The sequence below is a fragment of the Eupeodes corollae genome, chromosome 1 (assembly GCF_945859685.1).
Source record: "Eupeodes corollae chromosome 1, idEupCoro1.1, whole genome shotgun sequence".
Classification (NCBI taxonomy): Eukaryota; Metazoa; Arthropoda; class Insecta; order Diptera; family Syrphidae; genus Eupeodes; species Eupeodes corollae.
Genome location: NC_079147.1, coordinates 286,605,410 through 286,630,433, shown reverse-complemented (window position 1 = coordinate 286,630,433; position 25,024 = coordinate 286,605,410). Strand labels below are relative to the sequence as shown.

Genomic DNA, 25,024 nt, shown 5'->3' with positions numbered 1-25,024 from the left:
TTTAAGGAATAAGTATACGAACACCATAATGGGAGTACATTTCTTTTGACGTAAGGGTGAAGAATTTGAATACATGAAATAAAAGTAGGGTTCTTAAAGCAACAAAGAATTTCGAAAAATGTCAAAATAGGAAAAGAAATTTCGAAAACTGGAAAAATGCTGCAAATAGATTTTTCGGATATATTTCTGAACATTCAAAATAAAAATAGTTTAAGGTTTGATTGGAGAAAAACTTTAAAAAAATGAGGTTCGGAATGCAAGCAAGTTTTAAAAACGCCAGAGATTTGGAAAATAAAAATGATTTTCACAAACATGCAACGTTTAAAATAAATGAATGATAATTTTTCCAAACAATTTTTTCTCATTTTGCAGCTTGGAAAAACTTTAAAAAGTGTGGATCATTTTCTGGCTTTTTATAACCAACATTCAAGCATGATTTTTGAGTGACGGAAAAAGTATTTGGAACTAAGACAAAACTTAGCTGTTCAGAAAAATATCAAAGGCTTAGTGATAAGATTATATTAACTACCTTATTTTTTTCTACTTTCACCTTACTAATTATTTTATTTTAATCAAAAAGTTTTGTTGTTTTTTAAATAATTTTTGTAATATGTAGTTTTTCATTATTCTTCAATTCTCAATATTCGCGAATTCAAAACCATAACCAATAGACTGAAAGAATTGGGAGCTAAATTGGACGATGTCAAAGCCAATGTCCTGAAGGAACAACTGTGTGCACAAGATTACTTGAAGTTGGAGAAAGAAGAAAGAAATTTGGAACAACAACGTGCTCAGTGCCAAACACTTCAATTTAAGGTAAGAGTTGAAAAACAAAAATGTTCCTTACAATTGCAGAATCTGCGGCAAGCGAGGTCACGTGGGTAAGGACTGGTGGAACATCAAAATAAGTTAATTGCACAGGGATGTATGTACGTCACAATCTGCAAGCGTATTTAATGAATTTTAAAAGTTTATCAGATAGTCATGTTATTGGTGTTGAAGGGAAAGGAGGTGTTAAATCTGGAATTAGTGCTCAAAATTCAAAGGAGCTTTGAAACTTAACTTATTATAAAACAAGCAAACAATCTTTGTTTAATCAGCGAAGCAACGGAATACAGCGATTTATTAATTTTTGACGGACCTGGAGCTAGAATTTTGAACAAAGTGGGTGGCTTGGTCAGATCATGAAAGCTGAAAAACGAAAAGGTTGGTTATTTATAGTAAACGGTGATTTTTTAAGAGCTTGAGAACTTTAAAAAAAAAAAAAACGCATCAAATTTACAAAATCTCATCGATTCTTTATTTGAAACGTTAGATTGGTCCATGACATTTTTGAATATAATTTCATTTAAATGTTGACCGCGGCTGCGTCTTAGGTGGTCCATTCGGAAAGTCCAATTTTGGGTAACTTTTTCGAGCACTTCGGCCGGAATAGCCCGAATTTCTTCGGAAATGTTGTCTTCCAAAGCTGGAATAGTTGCTGGTTTATTTGTGTAGACTTTAGACTTGACGTAGCCCCACAAAAAATAGTCTAAAGGCGTCAAATCGCATGATCTTGGTGGCCAACTTACCGGTCCATTCCTTGAGATGAATTGTTCTCTAGAAGTTTTCCCTCAAAATGGCCATTGAATCGCGAGCTGTATGGCATGTAGCGCCATCTTGTTGAAACCACATGTCAACCAAGTTCAGTTCTTCCATTTTTGGCAACAAAAAGTTTGTTAGCATTGAACGATAGCGATCGCCATTCACCGTAACGCAACGTTGCGTCCAACAGCATCTTTGAAATAATACGGTCCAATGATTCCACCAGCGTACAAACCACACCAAACAGTGCATTTTTCGGGATGCATGGGCAGTTTTTGAACGGCTTTTGGTTGCTCTTCACTCCAAATGCGGCAATTTTGCTTATTTACGTAGCCATTCAACCAGAAATGAGCCTCATCGCTGAACAAAATTTGTCGATAAAAAAGCGGATTTTCTGCTAACTTTTCTAGGGCCCATTCACTGAAAATTCGACGTTGTGGCAGATCGTTCGGCTTCAGTTCTTGCACGAGCTGTATTTTATACGGTTTTACACCAAGATCTTTGCCTAAAATCTTCCATGTGGTCGAATAACACAAAACCCAATTGCTGCGAACGGCGACGAATCGACATTTCACGGTCTTCAGCAACACTCTCAGAAACAGACGCAATATTCTCTTCTGTACGCACTGTACGCATTCGTGTGGTTGGTTTAATGTCCAATAAAGTAAACTGAGTGCGAAACTTGGTCACAATCGCATTAATTGTTTGCTCACTTGGTCTATTATGTAGACCATAAATCGGACGTAAAGCGCGAAACACATTTCGAACCGAACACTGATTTTGGTAATAAAATTCAATGATTTGCAAGCGTTGCTCGTTAGTAAGTCTATTCATGATGAAATGTCAAAGCATACTGAGCATCTTTCTCTTTGACACCATGTCTGAAATCCCGCGTGATCTGTCAAATACTAATGCATGAAAATCCTAACCTCAAAAAAATCACCCTTTAGCTGATGAACAGGTTCAGCTGGAGCAAAGATACAACCAAATTATCTAAAATAGAATATGGGTTGCTTATGTCTTGGCAAAAGAAGCTAGGACATGTCAATTTAATATTATGTAATAATTTATGCGCACAGAAAATGGTTCGTGTACTACCCGATAAGTTTAAAGATGACATCGCAAAAAGTTGTACGACCTCTTTTCGAGCTCAGCCAACTAAGCGACTACAAATTGTCCATTAAAACATCCGTGAACCGATATGTGCATAGAATCTTTAGGAAAGGCACAATCCTTTTTCAGCTTCATCTGAGACTTTTCAAGAAAGACATTTGTGTATTTTCTTAACAAAAAGCGAAGCTCTCCAAGCCCTTAAAACTTTTAAGGTTTTTGCTCAAACACAATCTGAAGAAAAACTGGGAGGAAATCTTCAAAAGACACTTGGCAGTATTCGACATCAAGTAGTGTGGGACACTAAAACCACCTCTTCATTGGGACCAATTGGGCATTAACTATTCCACGAAGGACTTTGTTTTGGAATTTTTGTTTAGATCTTCTCTTTTCTTTTTGATGTGCTCTTTTCAAAGTCATTCCAAGGTATTTGGCCGTATTGGCGTAAGTTACAGCTGGATTATTAATGAATATTGGAATATTGTTTATCTTTATATTTATAAAGTTAACATGTGAAGATTTTGTTTTATTGAGTTAGTAAATACAGAGTAGGACCTAGGAAACTTCCTTGTGGTACACCGGCTTCTATTTTCTTCAATTCCTAGTTTTCTTGATCGTACCTTACTCTAATAAATTGTTATGAGGTGTACGATTTTAATATTTCAATGTACTGCCTGGGAAGATCCCTTTGCAGTTTGTACTCAAGTCTCTCATGCCAAACCTTGTCAAAAGCTTGAGCAACATCTAAGAAAATAGCTGAACATAATTGTTTTTTATCTAATGCTTTTTCTATTACATCCGATATTCTATGAACTTGGTCTATCGTGGAATGTTTATTTCTAGAGCCAAACTGATGGTTTGGGATTAACCTTATTTCTTCTATGATTTTGCCAAGTCTCTCCAGAAGCAATTTTTCAAAAACTTATGCCATAATTGGTATAAGCAATATTATTCTGTAAGCCTTCACATCTGTAGGTGGTTTACCTTGCTTTGGTATGACATGAAAACATTCGCAAGCTTTTTCTTTCGGGTTACCGATCCATTTCCCATCTTGAGATTCAAGGGCGAGTTTTGTAACTGCGGTCTTTTCAGGCGCTTGGCTGCTTTCCATAGCGAAAAATCGGATGCAGCATCAGTCGTCAAATTCCTTAGAAATGTACTGAGTGAATCGTTTTTGAATTTGTTTTTTAAGATTGTTGCTTATATGGTTAAACATTTTTTTATCATCTAGAAATTTAGTATTTTTCCATTTTCATCGAGCTCTTCTTTTTTCTATTATTAACTCTCTTATCTCTAAAGAATATTTTATTTCATTTTGTCTTCTATTCGAAAATGTTGGAGTACTTTCTTCTGCGGCCTGTTGCACATCAGCAATAAATGGTTCCACTTCATAGTAAATTTGCTCGATTGTATCCATGGGAGATCATAAATTTATAAAACTTAAAAGCCTTTCTCTAAAATCACTCTAGTTGTTTTCTTTTTTACAAGCTTTGGATTACTTTTTTCTAGTACGTCCAATTCACTTAGTGATATTTAGAATCACTGGAGTATGATCTGATGACAGGTCATAATTACCTTCGACGCTAATGTGATTTCGTTTGATTTCCTTAGCTACGAGAAAGTCAATAAGGTGTGGTATTTTGTTAGTATCGGAAGGCCAGTAAGTTAGCGACCTGAAGGAATAGAAGTCGCAATTGTATTTACGGCCTGCTTGGAAAAGTCTTTTGCCTTTTGTTGATGTAAGTCTTGAACCGCAATGGGTGTGTTTCGCATTGAAGTCTCCACCAACAAGAAAGTTATGCCCAAGAAGATTAAATAGTTCTGTATAGTCATCTTCTGTCGGGGAGCGCCTCGGTGGTCAGTATATAGCTGTTGGAGAAAAACTGAAGACAATTCAAACTGATAATGGATCAAAATACTGTAGCAAAGATTTTCAAAAAGTCACCGAAGCAGAATGGCCTTGCAGAGAGGGTGAACCGGACAATAGCTTATGTCTTATAAATAAAAGCGGACTTAACAATTTTTGTAGCCAAAATTAATTAACACCTCAGCGTTCTTACAAAGCAGATGTCCAGCGAAAACTAATAGAAACCTACACCAGATGAATTGTATAGTTTAAGCAAACCAAATGTGGCTTTTCTGAATTAGATTGGTTCTTAGCTTAACACCTATGAAAGGATGGTGTTCTTGGAAAATTCCAAAGTAAATCTAAGGCATTTCAGTTAGTTAAGCGGAAGAGTCTATAACTTATACAGTTTAGATAACAAGCAAGCAAGTTGAAAGATGAACCGAACAAGAAAATGAAAGGAGAGCGAACCGAAATAGACAAAACGAGTTATCGCCAGTTGATAGGAAGTTTGCTTCATATATCAACTTTTAGTAGGCCTCACATAGCTTATGCAATGAATGCGTTATCACGATTCAACAGTGATGAACGACAGCAGCATTGAAACGCAGCAATACATAAGCTTCGCTACTTACAGGGCTCCAAAAGTATTGGTATCGTTTATCAATCATTACAAAATAATTTATTTGAAGAAATAAGAATTCGTCGAGGACCTATGGTAATATCTTCCGACAACAAAAGCGCACAGATTTTGCAAGTAATATGAGTATTTTAAGGAAAACACATCTTCTCATTGTTCTATTTTATTTTCGGAGTACTATAAACTTACTGAACCGATTTTTAATCTGCTAAACTGTATAATATTAAAAATCTTTATTAAAAATAAAACCAAAAAGGAGCCCATCATTACACTATTTTTCGTGAATTAAAAGGCTTAAATAAAAATACTAAAATAGAAAATTTTTATTAAAACTAAAAATATATTTCAAAAATGAAAATTAAAAAGTTCAATTAATAAAAAGTAAACAAAAATTAATCATTAAAAAGTTTCGTACCTTTTTTATGAACTTAACGATGTTCAACTATTTCGGAGTCATGATTTGATTTCAAGTGAAACTTCTTAAAGTTTCCCATTTCAGAATCCAACAATACTAGCCTTTATTTTTCCTTCAACTTTAACAACACCTTAGGACAAGAAATAAAGTTTAAGAAAATGTTATTTCTTCTTCTTGGGCTTCGTTTCCTTTTTTTTTTGAAAAACTACAAAGTAGTTATCCTTAGAAATACTACCTTACCTACATTTATTTCTTATTTTGTGTTATATTTGAAAGGGTTGCAAATGAAAGTTGAATTTTAAACTTTCGACAACTTTAATCACCTCAACAAGAACATTTCCTGTTTCCGAAGGATGCCGCTATACCATTTAAAGTGAAAACGAAGAAAAAAAACAGCAACAAACATTTTCAATTGTTCCGTTAAGCAAGGTTATTTTCATTTTGAAAAATTTTGTTCTTATGTTAGTTAAAGGATGTTAACTTTTTCATTTTCTTCTTTTTCTTTTACTAACAACTTTGTTAGAAATGAGTTATCAATAAAAAATAAACTTTTATAATACTTTTCAAAAAATTAACACGCTACACCCACCAAATTAAAATTATGAAATCTTTAATTTTCTTCTTTTTATTTTCAAGAACGTATAAAGTTCAATCGAATCGATTAAATGCTATAAAAATGAAGGCTTTCATTTTGTTAAAAGGTCATATCCGTTTTTATTTTATACATAACATTCATTTTGAAGTTATGAAACCAAAGTTCTTCAAGGAAGGTAAATAGAAGAAATAAAAAAAAAAAACAATTGAAGAGTAAACATTTTTGAGAGTTTTATTACAGAAAATTGTTATTTATTCCAACTTTTTAATGAATTAAATGAAATGATAATTCTGAAAGTTGTTAAATTTTCAAATTTCACAAGTAACTTCAGCTTATCTTAGTTAAGAACTCCCGAAAATAATTTGAAGTTGTATATTTCTTAAAATATGTAAATCGAAGGTACACTTGGTTGAATATGCAATTTTTCATTATATTGATTTTTTTAAATACATATGTAGAGTTTGAGAAAAAGAAGTTTAATATTTTTTCAAACCATAAACTTAACTTTTAAACTTGCATATGAGCACATATACATATTCGTACATATAAAATAGACCTAAAAATTTAAAAAATTAGGTGTTGCAACACACCTTAGATAAATAGAGTGTAGTGATTTATAACTCTTAACCATATTTGTGTGCGAGTCATTGCAGGGATAGAAGAACCAACATTTTTTATGCCGAATCCGAGCGGCTTATTAGAGAAAGAACTTTTCATGACAACAATTACGAGTACTTTTGGAGGATATGTCAATTCTTCGAAAGAAGCAGCACACACAGAAAAACACGGCACAGAAAAGGATTGAATCCAAGACCTTAAGCATGGCAGTCCTACGCTCTAACCATCATGCCACGCGTAAAGTGGGTTTTCTTAGTAGAAATTCTAGTATTTATTTTTCAAGTTTCCAACAGAATATTTTCAACTTTAAAATTCAATATTATTATCCAAATGATGGCCGTTTATTTTAATGTACTCTTCCAGAGACACCATTTTATTTGCGATTATGTGAAAGCAAAGCGTTAGAGTAATGATTTGAATTCCATGGCGAATATTTTGCTGCAGAGCCTAAATTGTCCTGGGATTGTTATTTTCAACTGATCAGTTTATTCGACAAACTCTTTTAACCTTTGTGTTGCATTGTTGTACCATGAGTATAGCTGTTTTAAAGCGTATGGGCTGTCCGAAAACATTCCAGCATTGTTCTTACGACGGATTCTTGCCTGAACACGCCTTTTTGACTGAATCTTGTACCCACGATCACATGGTCGTGATGTGCTTTTAGCTATTACTAGTAATTTTGAAAGTTCATTACTCCGTTTTTCCACTTCAATGTAATTCGAAGGTGTATCAGCTAAGGTTACACTCCCCAAGTTTTGTCTTTTTGTCCTTTGTTGTTATATTCAACCAGCCAACAAATTAAAGCATACCAAGCATCTGTTAATGCCATTGATTATCTGCCTGAACTAGTGCAACCTAATGATTTGATCATCGTTTTTGGAGACTTTAATCTTCCCCATCTCAATTGGTCCAGATGATTAGACATCCGTTTTTCCAAATAACATCTCTTCTGAATCGAATCACTGTTCATTGATGGAGTAGCAAACTTTATGGGGAGACACCTTGATCTCATATTCTCATCTGATTGCGATAACTGTGTTGTCTCCGCGAGCCCTCACCTTCTCTCAACCTTGGCTAGCTATCATCCTCCCCTTAATCTCTCCTTCCCCATTGAATTTGAAAACACCTTTCTTTAAATGAAGAATAACTGTCATGATTTTCGTAGGGCTGATTTCTCCAAAGTTAACAATCTATATAGCTTAGCCGACTTTGAATTAAGTTCCCTCCACTTAACAGTAGAGCCCTTACAAATTGGTTTCATTTGATTCTTTCATACTGTATTGAATAATCGTAAAAAAGATTTCACCTCTGCACCCCCTTGGTACAACAGAGAGCTCCGTTGCCTATGAAATACCTGAAACAAGCTTTGGAAGATCTTTTTACAGGCCAAATCTGATACTGATCACAACAACCATCTTCTCGCCTACAATTCTTTCTCTGAACTAAGGGAATCCCTTTATAACCAATACCTTAAACAAATGGAAAATAACCTTCTTTCTGATGCAAGGACGTTTTTTAAAATTATAAATAATGTTGAACGAAAATCTGATGGGTTTCAACCTTCAATGAGTTTCTCTAACATAATCTCCTCAGATCCAACAACTATATCAAATCTATTTGTCAATTACTTTAGCAAATCGTATACTGAACATCTTCATGATCCTGATCCACTCTTGTTTAGTTATTTAGATGGTTTCACTCAAACCTCTCTTTCATCGTTTACAATAACTGAAGAACTGGTACTTGCCAAAATCGTAAGACTTAAAGAAAACCTTAGCCCTGGTCTAGATGGCGTCCCATCAGTTGTTCTAAAAAAAATGTATGCATTCTCTGTCAAAGCCATAAACTGCACTCTTTGAACACTCTCTTTCCCAAGGTGTGTTTCCTCATAGATTCATTTATATTTCCCATTCATAAACAAGGCAATAAAACTGAAATTAACAATTATAGACTTATTGCTAAACTTTCATGAATTCCAAAACTTTTTGAAAGCTTAGTTTATGATTCCGTTTATTTCCATTGCAAGCCTTTATTCTCCCCCGCTAAAAATGGTTTTCTTAAAGGTAGATCCACTACGACTAACCTAATTGAATTTATATCCAAAGTTTTGTCAGCCCTTTAGAATGGCAAAGAAGTTGATGTTGTTTACTCTGATTACAGCAAAGCCTTTGATAAAATATCCCATAAGATAATTTATCTCAAACTAAGAGCACTAGGCTTTCCATCTATATTTATAAACTGGATAAACTCCTATCTTGCAAATAAAAATTATACAGTCCTTTTCCGTAACTCAGTCTCCAGTCCTATACATGCAACTTCTGGAGTCCCACAAGGTAGTCACCTTGGCCCCCTTCTCTTTGTCTTATCTTAAATTAAAAAACTCAGATATCCTAATGTTTGCGGATGATAAGCAAATTTGTAAGATTATCTCTACTCCATCTGTTATTTACTTTAACAAAATGATCTTAATATCTTTTTTGTTCGGTGCATGCATAATTTCTTAGAGTTAAATATAGGTAAATATAAACAAATGACCTTTTAGCGCAAACAAAATCCATCTCATAGAATATACTACTTCCTTAATTCTATTAGAAATCTTGGTATTATGTGTGACAAACACCTGAATTTGCATTCCCATTTTGACCAAATTATTAATAAAGCTAATAGATCTCTCGGTTTTATTAAGAGATGGTCAAAAGAATTTTCCAACCCCTATGTAACTAAAGCGCTTTACAATTCCCTAGTCCGTCCTCATCTTAAATATGCATGGTCTCCCTATGGTAAGAAAAACACCCTCGCAATTTTCTCAAGAGCCCTTTCTTCATTTTTCTGCCTTATTACCTGTATAAAAAAATGTATTTGAAGTCGATATCTCTTCTGGTTTCTGAACTACGAACGTACGTTCACACGCATGCACAGACATCTTTCTTAAAATCTTTTATTTCGACTCTAGTGACCTTGAAAATCGGACCCATTACAATAACTTCGTATGGGCAGATAATAACCTTTCTTTTAAGTGAAAAACTGACTAAATTGCACATTGGATATATTTTCTACTCTTACCAAAGACTTAACACTTCAGGCAACCCTGGATTATGCAAGGTTTTGGTCAGGCAACCCTATATTGTTGGCGAGGATATAAGTACCCTAGTTTTTTTTTCATCATGGACTTTCATCTTATACCCGATTTTTGTAAATAACAGATGATTGTAATAGAACTCAATATGTGATATTTTTGTTGTTCTTGGTATTATTTTCCTAAGTTTTCTATTTTGCTGTAAAAAAACTGTCAATTGAATTTTTGTAAAAGTTTTAGAAAATAATAAAGGCAACATTTTGAAACCGATATCTTTCTGTATCTTCAAGATAAATAGAGTCGAATATCAAGTTTTACTAGTTTTAAGTTATTTCTTGTAGGTATCAGCTATCAAATTGATATTCTTCATTTTTTGTTTGTAAAATATTCAAGTTGAACTTTATTTAAATGTTGTTGGTTTTATAAATATACCATTCATTGATTTTTTCACGTTTATAGAAATTCTATATTACGTGACAATCTACAATATACACATTTATTTAAAGTCAATATCTTTTGATGTTATAAATTATGTTCGAAAATTGATTTAAAATTGATTTTGCCACTAGTTTTTAAAATAATTAAGAAGAAAAAGAAGTGTTCCGAACTCGCGAAGAAAGAAATTGAAAGGTATCAAATGGCATGATCTTGGTGAAATTACGTTACGAGGAAGCTTCATAGGTCTTAAGGCTTTTGTGGCTTATTTTCATAGAACCACAAAGCGTCCGAGTAATGATGTCCGAATAATAAACAAATTAATAATTATTACAAAAAGTACTATATTTTTTAAATAATTTTGATAAGCAATAGCCCCTCTCAAAAAAATTCACGCTAAATTAAGAGAACTTTTAAGAAATTGCTGGGTCAGGCAAATGAAGATATCTATTGAAGTCCAACTTTGTCGAAATTTGTTTGAACAAATGTCGTATTTCACTTCAGTGTGTTACTGTTAAACACGCCTAGCTATAGCTTATGTATGTTAAGCAAAAGGAAGTAAAGTGCTCCTGTATCCTAAGACTGTTTACAAATAGAAATTATTTTTTTAAGTTCAAAACTTAAGTTTTTCTTCAAAAATTTAAATACTTTTTAGTTATTTAAAAAAAAACCTTGATTTATACTTTTCTTTTTTTTTCGAAAATCGTTAGAGCGGTTTTTTTAAATGAAATTTTTGTACATTCATTTTTTCAATTTAAGTTTAAATACATTTTCAGTATGCAGTTTTTTAGAACTTATCAATACATTTTGCATTTAATTTTCGATACAAAATATTGACCCGTTTTTGAGATATAAAATTTTAAAAAATGAAATAAATATATTTTGTTACAATATTAAAAATTATTGAAATCGGTTTATAAGTTCTTCAAATAACTTAATAACAAAAAACGGGTCTATGGGGGTTACCTTTTTGGAGCAATTTTTTTTTATTGAAAGAAGCCAAGTTAGGAAACTAAATTTAGAGGAAATGTAATACAAACCGTTTGGTTCATTTACCAAAATAAATTGTTTTGGGACTACTGTTAACGACTTAAATCCTTAATTAATTTGTAGGGGCGCGGACAGACAAATGGACCCAATCTGGAGGACGAATTTTTCGTCTTCTCTAACATCGTAATCTCATGTTTGATTAAAGTTTCGAGTTAGAAAATGTTTACGAATACAAAAATTTCATATAGTTCATTTTGGTCCTAAATAAAAATATTTAATTGTTTCATTACAAGAATATTTCTTACAACTTTGTAAATCATAAGTTAAGGCTCATACAATTACCAACCTTGTAAAAGTTATGGAAAACGTAACTTAATACAAAAATGTTCTTAATTATTCTAAGAAATGAAAGCACATTCATTCAGATTCAACCTTGTGCTAAACTTAAACAAAACATTCAGAGGTGGTAAATATTTTTACCATAAATTAACAGCAAATTGTAGTTTTATTGTTTTCTCCCTTCGGTGTGTAGAAATTAAAGGGCAGTCATTAAAAACAGAAATTAGGTAGTTTTATTCCTCAAAACTTTGCACCTTTTCTGATGATGATGGTTGCAATAAAAAGTCCCACACAAAAATAAGACCAAAACACAAACCACAACTTTAACATGAATAGAAATTAATTACCTCCTAAGAAAGTGTTGAACTATATAAAAGTTGACTATACTCTCGAAGCTAAATGGAAAAAGCTGAAAGCAGTTTGTTTTCACTTTGATGCTTCTTGCTAATTTGATTCCCTCCTTGATGGTCATTTCGTCCTTACCATCATTATTTCCATCGTCACCAACATTGTACAGAGTTAGAGTTCATATTTAGTTAAATATAAAATCATAAAGTTATGAATAGTAAAATAAAAGAAGTACTGAGTAGTACCGACTTTGCGGAGGTATAAGTTTTGGAAAAAGTCCAACAAAACGTTTGCTAATATTTTTAGTTGGGCATTCAGCAACACACACACACAAAGATAGAAAAAGGGAGACATTTTCTCTGGAAAATTAAACTTTTTTCAGACCACAATCACAGCAAGGCTAATAGAACAAAAACAAAAGCATAAAACTGCTTTTCATGAATTTGTGTGGTAGTCAGTCGTCACAGTTGGGCGTCGTCGCGGAGCGTCGGACAGGTTAGGTACGCTCATAATGCTCTGGACATTGTGCACTTGTGCTGCACAGGTTTGGTGTTTGCACAATTATTGCTGGGCTGTTAATTTTGTCTCACTTTTTGAGTGGCTCTTTTATCTGCTGGGATTTATCACCTCAAAACTTGGTTTTGAAATTCATGTTTTATGCTTTTTATGCGGTCGGTCGCTTTGTCTAGATTTCAAATGCACAAAAGCTGAAAAGTAAATTGTATGCAAATTAGTTATTTTAAGCTTCGTTGGACTTGTGTTTTTATGGCAGTGGTTTGAGATACCTGATGTAAAGATAAATTAGAAGTTAGCTCAGTTTAATTGCCGAAATAACTTTTTCACTAAAAAATAAAAGGTGCATAAAAAAATGTAGATTTATTGTTTTACATTGTATTAATGTGACACACTCAAAAATGTAAGGAATTTAAGAAACACGGAAATTAATGGCTCATAGCCTAAATTTGTTCGTTTTTTAAGCTATAGTCAATGTTTAGGCATAAGGTTGAGGCTATTTGTTAATAGTTTTTCAACGACAAATAGAAACAGCCTACTTTAAGGCCTCAGATCACTTAGGGACCGAAACAATGCTTTTTTTATAATTTTTAAATTCTACATTACTCCAGAAAGGTGATCATTATTTGCAACGGAGCCATTTATATGGCAATATTTCTTTGAGGGAAAATTTAGAACATCCTAGTTTTAGTTTTCCTTCTTTGAATGCTGCTGATGTTGTAGAAAGTCTGCTTTCTGTGAATAATGATAATTTTGATGCCATAATATTAAATTTAATACTATTTTAATGTCTGGAGTTTTTGTCATCATCATAACATTCTCTAAAAATGCTTAAGGAACTAATTATATACTGTTACCATTTCTACCCTACTTTTCTAAAGTCTTTGCAAGAACACTTGGCTTACAGCAAACTCCTTAATCAATCCAAAGCAATCTGACTTCAGCACTCCTTTGCGTGAGTAAAGAAATAAAAAAGCGCTGAATAAGGACGGATATTGTAACTTTCTGAGACTTGCTTAATTTTTCTAAGGCTTTTGACACTATCAACTATGTCATTCTGTGTAAAAAACTTACACAACAGTTTTATTTTTCTGCATGTTCTGCTAAGCTTCTATATTCTTATACAAAAGAAGTTTTCTTATACAAAAAAAGCAATTAAAATTGTTGACTTTTTGCCTAGTTTTTTACCTACTTCGTTCGGTGTTCCTCAAGGGTCGATATTGGGTCCTTTACTATTCTGTACATATCTCAATTATCTCCCAAGTTTGATAAAAACTGTTCCTTTCATATATTGTCCTCTTGGACTTCTTTAGCATAATCTCTAATATCAATGTAGACCTCGACAAAATTTCAAACTGGTCTTACTTAAAATGTCTTTTCTTGAACCCTAAAAAATCAAAATGCGTATCGATTTCTAAAAAGATTCTTGATCTCTCTTACTTTTTCTGCTCAAGCTCTTACGAGTATATTGTATAAATAATATTTGATGATCAAAAATGTCTAATAAAATTTTCAAATAAAATTATTGTAATCCTTCTGATCTTTTGAATAAAGTTTTTTTTTTTAAATTTCTCAAAATTTGAAGGTCCCTAGAATCTAAAGCAAAAGTTCTTAGAGCGATTTCTGTGTGGGGTGTGTACGTATACCCTTACGTTTGGGATACCTTTTTTCTTCGGATTTCAAGAATCAGTGGAGATATCGACTGCAAATAAATCTTGTCCTTCAGACAATAACATAAATGCAGAAAGGACTTTTAACAAAACTTAAGAACTTGTCTTTTTCCCAATAATGCTATACCCACATAAATTAAATAGCATATTATACACTGTTACGTGGTGCGAAGCTTGTAAACATTCGAAAAAAAAGAACTAACCGTTTTTTTTTAAATCAAAGAATCTGAAATATAATATTTGTCTACTTGAATATTTTGCGGAGAAAAATATTATAGCCTTCAAAAAAAATTCATACATGATGAAACAGTATTTCCTTGGACATCTGTTAGATTTTATTAAAATTACAAAAAAATATAAACCTTAAAAAAATACTGCTTAAAGTTGGTAAAAATTGATTTTCGACTATAAAAAACAATTTTCGTCAACTAGAGATCTGTGTCATCTAAGGCCTACTGTCTCTTTCTAGGAATTGACTAATCCTCCAAGGGTAATTCTTGTCATTAAAAGCTCTTTCTCAAATTAGCCGCCGGGATTCGGCTTAAAAACGTGTAGGTCCCCTCCATCTTTGACAACATTACTCGCATACAGAAAAAATAGAGCGTCACTAGGCCCTACTTCTTAACGAACTGTTGCGCCACCTTATTTATATATTGTAAAAAAATCTTTTATTAAAAGTCCTTCTTGCATCTGTCTGTGTTTTTATCTGTACAAACAAATTTATATGAAGTCAATATCTCTGATGGTTCTTGAGATATAGACGTGAAAAATGATTTTCTAACAGACATCTCTCCAAAAATCTTTCTAGGTACCAATTCAATCGATAAGACGAAGACCGAACTTTCAAACTTTACAAAACCATTATAAGCGTTGTTACAATAAAATTTACCGCAAAAATGACTCGCCTTTGATTTCTTCCCTAATTCAGTTTCCTTTCTGCTGCAAAATATTGGTGAAGTTGAGGGCAACCATTATTTCATCAGCCACTGGTGTAATTAGTCACCGGTGAGCTGCATAGGAATTGCAGTTGTTGCAATATTGTTTTCTCTATACTTTGATCTATCTTCCGTAGTGACAGTTCATTGTCATATATATATGTATATGTTGTCCACCTGCAAGTACAGCAGCCCTTTAACTCCTCCTGAAGCATAGGGCAGCAACAAGATATTTCCACCTATCCCGAATCAACGCAACTGACCTCAGCTGTGGCCACGTTTTAATAACTCGAGACCGGCAGGTTTCCTCAGTGTATGGCCTATCCAACAACATATCCGTTGCATGATGTCTACGTCCAGTTTTTTCTGTTTGGTCCTATTCCACAGCTTAACTTTAGATATGGTTTGCGGCCACCGGATCTCCAGAATAGAGTGCAGTTGGATTTGAAGAATTTCAACTTAGTGCGTAGCGATAGGGAGTTCCACACAGGAGAAAGGATTCCAATTGCACTACGGGATTTATTTATTCTACTGTTAACATCATAATCCGTTCCGCCATCGAGAGATATAAGACTTTCCAGATAATTTAACTGCTCGACCTCCTCTATGGTCCCTTGCTTTAGAATAACTTGTCATTACTTTGGTCTTATTTGTGTTAATCCTTAAGCCAGCCACCTCTCCATTCAATTGCAGCGAATGACACATCTGATTTAAGCCTGCCGTGCTGTTTGCCATGAGACATATTATATCGTCAGCATAATCTATCTGCAGGCTAAGCTTGTCAAACAGACTCCATTGGATACCGTGTCTTTCATTTGTACCCACAGTGGCAGTCATCACATCGTCAATCGCCAGCAAAAACAGACTTGGTGAGAAGACATCTCCTTGTCTCACTCCTTGACGCACATCGAAGGAGTCGGAAAGCTGTCCATTGGTGCAACACAAAACACCTAGCGTTGATGCACGATTCTTCAATAACAGCGACAATTTTCTCAGAGATTGCTCGCGCCAGAAGCGATTGACCTGATCAAACGCCTTCTCAAAATCTACAAACATTAGGTACAGTGGTGACTGGTACTCAGAAGATTGTCGATCGACACACGATCGGCGACTGCGAAACCTCGCTTGGTGCCTATTGAGCGTAGACTCGATAATGGACTTAATCCTTTCGAGAATAATAGTTGCCATTAACTTCGGAAAAACTGACAGAAATGTGATACCGCGCCAGACACCCTGCACGAGTTTAAGCAAATTACGGGAATCTGCCTCAGGGTCTGCTTTTAGGAAATCTGCGGAGATCCCATCAAGTCCACCTGCTTTGTTTCTCTTTAGGAGATTTATCGCATTACTTATTTTTGTACTTGTTGGAGGACTGGTGTCCCCTAGAAGATCTGTGCATGTTGTTCAATTGTGGATTCAATTCTGCATTGTGATCATCATTTAGCAGCGCATAAAAATGCTCCTTCCATCTTTGTAGCTGATCTTCTATCGTCACTAAAGGGTTGTTGTTCAAATCTAACACGGGATGGTTAGTGTTAGTACTACAACACTGTCTGACAATGTCCTTTGTGAAATACCAATTGTAAGACTTAAAGAAATAAAAAGTATGTGTTTACATCAACTACCAAATAAAAAATCACCAGGTTACGATCTACTCGTAATTACTGCTCAGGTTATGAAAGAAATGCCATTGAAAGCCTTCATAAAACTCCAATATATAATAAATGCATACCTTAAGTAACGGTATATCCCGCACCATTGGAAAATTGCTGAGTTAATTGTCATACCAAAGCAAGGTAAACCACCTACAGAAGTAACGGCTTACAGACCAATATCGCTTATACCAATTATGGCAAAAGTTTTTAAAAAACTGCTTCTGAAGAGACTTAGCAAAATCATAGAAGAAATAAGGTTAATCCCAAACCATCAGTTTGGCTTTAGAAATAAACATTCCACGATAGACCAAGTTCATAGAATATCGGATGTAATAGAAAAAGCATTAGAAGAAAAACAAGTATTTTCAGCTATTTTCTTTTGGCATGAGGGACATGAGTACAAACTGCAAAGGGATCTCCCTAGGCAGTACTTTGAAATATTAAAATCGTGCATCTCAGACCGATTGTTTAAAGTAAGGTACGATCAAGAAAACTGTTAATTGAAGAAAATAGAAGCCGGTGTACCACAAGGAAGTTTCCTGGGTCCTACTCTGTATTTACTATACACAAGGGATATTCCAGTTGGGAATTACACCATGATGGCTACTTTTGCAGATGATACCGCAATTTTGGTACCCGATAAATGTGTCTAAGGCAGCAGTAAAACTACAAAATGCCGTCAACACAGTGAGAGCTTGGACCGAAAAATGGCGTATCAAACTCAATGAAACAAAATCTTCACATATAAACTTTACAAATAAAAAGATAAACAATATTCCAATAATGGAATGGGAATGGGAAATTATAAGCAAAAACACAAGGTTGAGCCAAAGCAAATTTCTCGAATTGTTTAATTTTTCCATTTAGGACAATAACTATTTACAATTTAAAGACAATTTGTACAAACAAATACATGGTATGCCAATTTGAAATCCTCTTTCCCCAACGATTGCTGACTTGGTTTTAGACTATTTGCTTGAAGAATGATTTAAACTAAACTACAGACCTAAGTTTATAGCAAAATGCGTTGATGATATTTTCGCGATTGTTAAAAGAGAAAAAATTGATAATGTGCTACGATGCCTCAACAAATTCAACGAAAAGATCCAGTTCACCGTAGAGAAGGAAGAAAGTGAGTCAATAACATTCCTAGATGTTAAAATCTATCGGGAAAACGACCGTCTGTCTTTCGACTGGTATCAGAAGGATACGGCATCTGAAAGACTTGTCAATTTCCGATCTAATCAAGCCAAACACATACGCATGAACACAGCTTCCAATCTCATAAATAAAGTCTTTGCGTTGAGTGACTCAAAATACCACTCCGACAATGAGAAAAAAGTAACACAAATACTCATTGACAATAGCTTTCCGATAAACATCATAAGAAACTTGATACTTCGTCAAAAACATCAAGTTTCTTCCGGAAATAAGTTGGAAGAGAAGAATGGTGTTTATAAAAGTGTTGTGTATGTTCCCAAACTCTCGGAAAATTTCAAAAAAGTTGTCGCCAAAAACAACCCTAACGTGAACTTAGCATATAAGTCAAACCAGACAGTTGCATCTTTATTTACATGCCTAAAGACGAAAACGGACAAGGATCGCCGCTCAGACGTAGTTTACAAAATAAACTGTAAAGGAAAACCGGACGAGCCATGCAATCTCTGCTACATTGGCACAACTAAACAACTCCTTCGACAAAGAATGGCTAACCATAAATCAGACATTAGCCTAAAAAACCCGGAAAAGACAGCACTAGCATGCCACACCATCGAAACAGGACATCAACCAGACTTTGAAGGAGTCCAATTTCTTGCAACGGAGAAACATACATCCAAACGCTATACGTTAGAAACACTTCACATAATAAATAAGAAAAATAATATGAACCGCAAACAAGACACTCAAAACATATCCGCAGTTTACTGTTCCTTAGTTTCAGACACAAACAATTCCAACAGTTTACATTTAACAGTGACAAGTCTTCAAAGTCGGAAGCGCTTTAAATTTTATTTGTTTTAATTGTTTAAATTGTTTTTTGTTTTAATGTTTTTGTAATATTTAAATCAATTTAAGTCATACTTGAATGCTTTACATAATATTCGTATGTATTAAATAAACACTCTTATCATTTATGTGAATAGAGACATCCCCTGAATAAGACGGCAATCACCGTCGAAACGTTGGGAAAAATCAGATGAAAACTGTTTTCATTTAATCATTAAAAAGATCAACAAAGCCGATGAGAATCACCACTTAATTGTTCTCAAATCAAACATAAACATCAACTTGGTCAAAATTATAAATCATTGTATTCCAATAATCATTAATAATCAAGCTGTACCTTAGGCCAATACGGCCAAATACCTTGGAATGACATCAAAAAGAAAAGAGAAGAACTAAGCTTAAAATATAGAAAAATGTACTAGTTACTTGGTAACAACTCTGATTTATCAATCCAAAACAAAATAATGCTGTTCTAAATAATCAAGTACTAAAGCCTGCTTGGACCTATGGAATCCAATTATGGGGCTGTACAAAGAAAACAAATACCGAAATAATCCAAAAATTCCAAAACTAAGTCCTTCGTGGAATAGTTAATGCACCTTGGTACATAAGAAATACCGATCTACATCGTGACTTACAAATAGAAATATTTACAGAAGTTGTTAAAAAATACGCTGTATCAAACAACCAGAGACTGCAAAGTCATACTAATTCTGAAATGGAGTCCGTCTTAAATATAAGAAACCATGTTCGGAGATTAAGAGAACGAAGTCACTGAGCTTATGGTCTAAAAAAACATGGGAAAGTATTAAAAGTTTAAACTTCCCCCAAAGTGATTGTACAAAATTAAGAAAGAAAAATTGGAAGTCGATCCTTCAAGATTGGTGGTTTTAGTGGTTAAGAGTCCCACACTACTTGGTGTCGAATACTGCCAAGGGTCTTTTGAAGATTTCGTCCTGTCAAAGAAAAAAATATTTTTAATTGGTTTCGTAAAAAAATTCCGGGAATTAATTTCGATAATTCTGATTTTCAAAAATTTTTTAGTTTTGTATTAACAGTAAATTCGTTCAGAGGTTATTGTAAATATTTACTTAGTTCATTTAAATATAAACCTACAATTCTTTTTTTTATTTTTAATAAGAGGACTAAAGGAAACTCCATTAAAATTCAAATTATATATGAAATAAAAACAACAACAGTGCATTAATTTGGTAATAAATATGTATGTATAACTGAAGCTCTTAAAAAAATATTACCCCAGTTAAAAGCTTAAGTAGTTCCAAACAGAAAACTACATCTTATTAAAAACAACCTTATGACCATAATGACATCATTTTTCCTTCTAAAGTAGTTATAAAAGGGTGACCCAATATGTTTTGATAACATAGTGTTTGTTTTAATTTTGGAGTCGTAAAGTAAACAAGACCAAACGGTTATTTAAATAATTTTTCAATTTTGGTCACTTCAATTCTACTCAGAGACTTTCAAGAATTAGAAAATTTTTCATAAAAAATAAAGGAATAATATTATTTGACGTAATTACATATTGTTGTATTCTAAATTATGTCATCAACATCGACAAAATGTTACTTAGACAGAAAAAACACTTCATTTTCGTTACCATGTTACGATATTAAGCTTCTTTGACACTTATGAAAGTGACAGTAAGAACATTTTTTAATTCTGAATGTCAAATTTTTCTAATTTCTTATACAACGTTTAGTGATTTTACTTACTCTAAACTTTCAGTTGTCTTCTTACAAATTGTTAATATTTGTTCGGCTTTAAATCTGACCCTGAGTTTTAGACACACCCTTTATGGTTAAATTTGAACAAAATTTTTGTTTTTCTTTTTAAAAAAGTATGCGTGCTCAAATGACAAAGGATTTTAAAACATAATGAAAGTATAAACAAAGATTATAGCCACCATATTTCTTTCTCAAAAGTGAAGCCACAAAGCTTTGGCTAAAAAATAACACTTCAGGGTTTCCTTTTTTTTCTTAGATCCCAAAGCACGTTTTTCTCAAGAATCTTAGTTTGGGACACAACAAACCAAACCAAAAAATAACGACCAACTTAAGAAGAAAAAAAATCATAAGAAATAAAATCAAAACTCAAGTTTCATCACTTTTGAATTCATAAGCATCCTTGGGAAAAACTTTATAAATCAAAGCACCCCTTTTCCCCTCTCTCTCTCTTGTTTTATGTGAAGTGTATACAGAAAGTCAAAGCAATAAAAAACAAAAACAAAAAAGCACCCAATTCATATACATAGATCCTTTTGATGGGAAAAGGAATATATACAACTACAAGGATCCATAGGATGTGACACACAAACAATGAACTGCAATTAATACAAAATGATGATATCCCCATTCATCAAGTGTACCTAACTATCATAAATAACCATCAACTTCCTCAGACTCTGAGATGAGACTCAGATGAGAAGTCCGGAAGGACCATTGAATAAAAATAAGGATGCTCTATCATAAGGAGATAGAAAGGGAAGTAGGTAGGTAGGTAGGTATATAGCAGTGTGATTCGTCTTCCCAGCCTCAGTCCTAGCACAAGCTAACAAAAAGGATCTAGAGAAACCGTCTTGACCTAGATATAATCGGGTAAAGTGAGTTATGTACCTAAAACAACCAAAACAAAAAACACCCAACAACATTTTTATAGTTTTTGGTTGTGTGATGTCGAGCTCGAGAGCGAGCGCGTTGGTTTTCCTTTTTATATGACCACCAAGTTGTGGGTAGTCATTTTATTTCCCATTTAACCCAAAGTGTCGGAAAATTGTACGAGAGGGGTTTGACGAACGATAAGGCAATAATTATACAACAAGGATATTCTATGGTCTATTCCTATTCTTTTCCGCCCGTGCTGTTTGCCGCGTGGGGTATTGGTAAGTTGATTTATGGAAAAGGATATCTAAATACACGAATAAATCTTACTTAGAGCAAGGAGAGAAAAGGACGAAAAAAAAGGAATGTAATGCCTGGTGTACGTTTTTAATTAAGAAAAGTGGATAAGACAAAAAGAAACATGAGTAAAGCACAAAGATATATGAGAAGAAACAAAAAGGAACAACTATGCAATACAAAACGAAGGAATCCTAAGACGGATGGACGGACATCACATTGTCAAGGACGAAGAGGAAATAAAAAAATCTGAGGTGCATCTCGAGAAATAAATGACAATCAAAACGTCTCTACAACTGTCAACCATGAAGCGAAACACGATTACACAATAGCCTTGACTTAGCTTGGTATGGCTTGGCTTGGGTTAGCTATCGGATTTAATTTATTACTGGAATATTAAATGTATAGCTTGTTCTATATTAAAAAATAACGAAATGAAATGAAGAACAGCTAGGACGATCCTTCAAGCCCATGTAACTTAACTGGATAACTTTTCTTGCAGATATACCTACCTTTTGTTTAAGCTCTTTGGGAATACAAGAGAAAGTATAGGTTCTGGACTTAAGCCAAATCTCCCAATCCATCACCGGTACAGAGTTCCTTAGATAACTTATAAATAAAAATGGCTCATTTAACCAGATTTTGATTTACTTTTTATTTTGTTTTATAGCCTCAAGCTTCAAAACATTATTTGTCCATGCATGTACCATAAAATTTAAATACTCATATCATATTCTGGAATTTTTGGAAAATTTATTGAATATACGCTATATACCTACTCGTACGTGTGACAGGGCCATAATGGTTCTATCAGGAAGCTTTCAGTTAACATCTTTATTTTTGCATATAACAACACGAGAGGAAGCAAGAACATTATAAAAGATAAATTGGTGAATTTACTTTATTTAACAGATAAGGCCATTAAATGATAATAATGGTAGAAGACTGTAGATATGTGGTGTTATATTTTTGATGGGAAACGTAGGTATGTTTGATTTACTGGGAACCTTTCATTTCCATTGCAATAAATATTTTGTTTATATGAACAATCTTAACAGAAAAATATCTCTAGAGAGATAAAAAAACATATTTTTGTAGTTTCTCATTTTTTGCAAAAAGTGGCTAAAAGTTGGATGTATGTGGTATTTTGATCTAGATAACCATCCCACATTATGAAAAAATCGATCAACCCAATTCAACGCAAAAGATTTTGATATTTATTTGCACCCTAAACTTTTAATTAGAGGCTGGTTACACGTACAGCTATCATTAAGTTCAATTAGTTAAATTTGTTTTACATTTTTGAGCAAATTGGAGCTTTATTTTCAGCAGAAGATGAATGCAATAAAGTGAATTCCAATACTAAGGCTTTTTTTGAATAGAAACACCGTGTTTAAAGCGTAATTTATTTCATGAATACATTTTAAAAATTTTAATTACGAAATTTAATATTTCCTGAAGCAAAACATTTCAAGTTGTCAGTGAGTGAGCCATCTCAAAACTAATGATATTTGTTAAATTACATACTTACTTACTTATTTAAGGTGGCGATACAGTCCTGTGTGAACTAGGGGCCTCACCCAACAAACTTCTCCATCTAGCTCGGTCCCTAGCTAGATGTCTCCAGTTTCGCGCTCCCAAGTTGGGTGAGGTCACCTTCCACTTGTGCGCGCCACCTGATCCGCGGTCTTCTTCTACTGTGACGTCCTGTGGATGTGGATTCGAAGATTTTCCGGGCCGGAGATCCATTCGCTCTACGTGACCCAGCCATCTTAGTCGTTGGACTTTTACCCTTTTGGCTAAGTCTACGTAGCTGTACAGCCCGAACAGCTCGTCGTTCCATCATCTCCTCCACTCCCCTTCGATGCATACGGGACCGTAGATCACACGAAGAACTTTTCTCTCGAAGGGACCCAAGGTGCTTTCATCCGCTTTTGTCATAGTCCATGCTTCTGCACCGTATATAGCAGGACGGGGATGATAAGGGTCTTATATAGCAACACTTTGTTGCCAAGTGGCAAAGTCCTCCCTCGAGAGAGGGACTTTGCCACTCAATTGCTTTCTTAGTCCAAAGAAACAGCGGTTAGAAAGAGTTATTCTTCGTTTGACCTCAACGCTGGTGTTGTTTTCTGCGTTTACAGTGGAGCCTAGGTAGAGGAAGTCCTTGACTACCTCAAAGTTACGTCTGTCGCTTGTGACGTTTTGACCAAGACGTCGCGTCTCGGTGTTGTATGTCCGTTCTTTTGCCCTCATTAACCGTTTTGCCCTCATTCATCGTTAAACCCGTTTTTGCCGCCCTCTGCCTCAATGCTCACAAAAGACATTACGCTGAGTTCTTCCGATTATGTCAATGTCATCAGCATATGTCAGTAATTGGACAGACTTTTGAAAGATAGTGCGTCTAGTGTTGACGTGTGAGCTCTGCACTATTCTTTCAAGCAGGATGTTAAAAAATCACAAAATCACATGACAGTGCATCACCTTGTCTAAAACCTTTTTTGACATCGAAAGGTTCTGTTAAGTTGTTTCCAACTTTTATGGAGCAGCGTGAATTCTGGTCATCCTGCACAAACGGACGAGTTTGGCAGGGATGCCAAAACTAGACATGGCTCTATACAGCTCGTCCCTGTAGATGCTGCCATATGCGGCCTTGATATCGGAAAAGATGGTGGGTGTCGATTTGGTGTTTTGAGTTTTTTCCAGGATCTGCCGTAATGTGAATATTTGATCAACTGTAAACTTCCCTGGTCTAAAACCACAATGATAAGGACCTAAAAGGATGTTGACGATGGGCTTTAGACGTTCAAATATTACGGCAGAGAAGATTTTATAGGCGATGTTAAGAAGACTTATTCCCCCATAGTTGGTGCAGTTAAGAGGAGCTCTCGTCGTCGTTTTCTGCAGAGCCGCTCTGCGTGCGTGTTGTTTGGCTGCATTTGCCTGCCGACATTCCTCATCAAACCAGGGGTTCCTTGTTGGTGGCTGTTTGAAACCCAGAACATCAGAGGTGGCATCTCTGATAGCATCTTGGCAATGTTGCCACTGGTTTTCGATACATTGTGTTGGGGGCAGAGAACTTCGAGAGAGGTTACTTGTAACTCGGTCGAAAAAGGTTCTGACGATCTCTGGCGATTGTAGCCGTTCGACGTTTTACCTTCTCCCAGCACCTCCCTGTTTTGCCTCGGGTCTGGAAATCCCTGGCTACAACGATGAAGTGGTCCGCGTCGATGTTCGCTCCTAGGAAAGTTCGTACATCCATAATGCTGGAAGCGCTCGCTCGCAATATGGTCAATCTGGTTGACGGTAGATTGATCTGGAGAACTCCAAGTT

The 25,024-nt window shown here is 34.4% G+C and overlaps 1 protein-coding gene across 1 annotated transcript in view; it reads left to right on the top strand.

Moving 5' to 3' along the window:
- Positions 1–18,791, top strand: part of LOC129951196 (uncharacterized) — a 34,419-nt gene extending 15,628 nt beyond the window's left edge. The window contains exons 2-3 of the mRNA XM_056063235.1: positions 617–816; positions 17,874–18,791. Of these exons, the coding sequence (XP_055919210.1) occupies positions 617–816; positions 17,874–18,791 (1,118 nt within the window). The remainder of the gene's footprint in view (positions 1–616; positions 817–17,873) is intronic.
- The last annotated feature ends 6,233 nt before the right edge of the window (positions 18,792–25,024 follow it).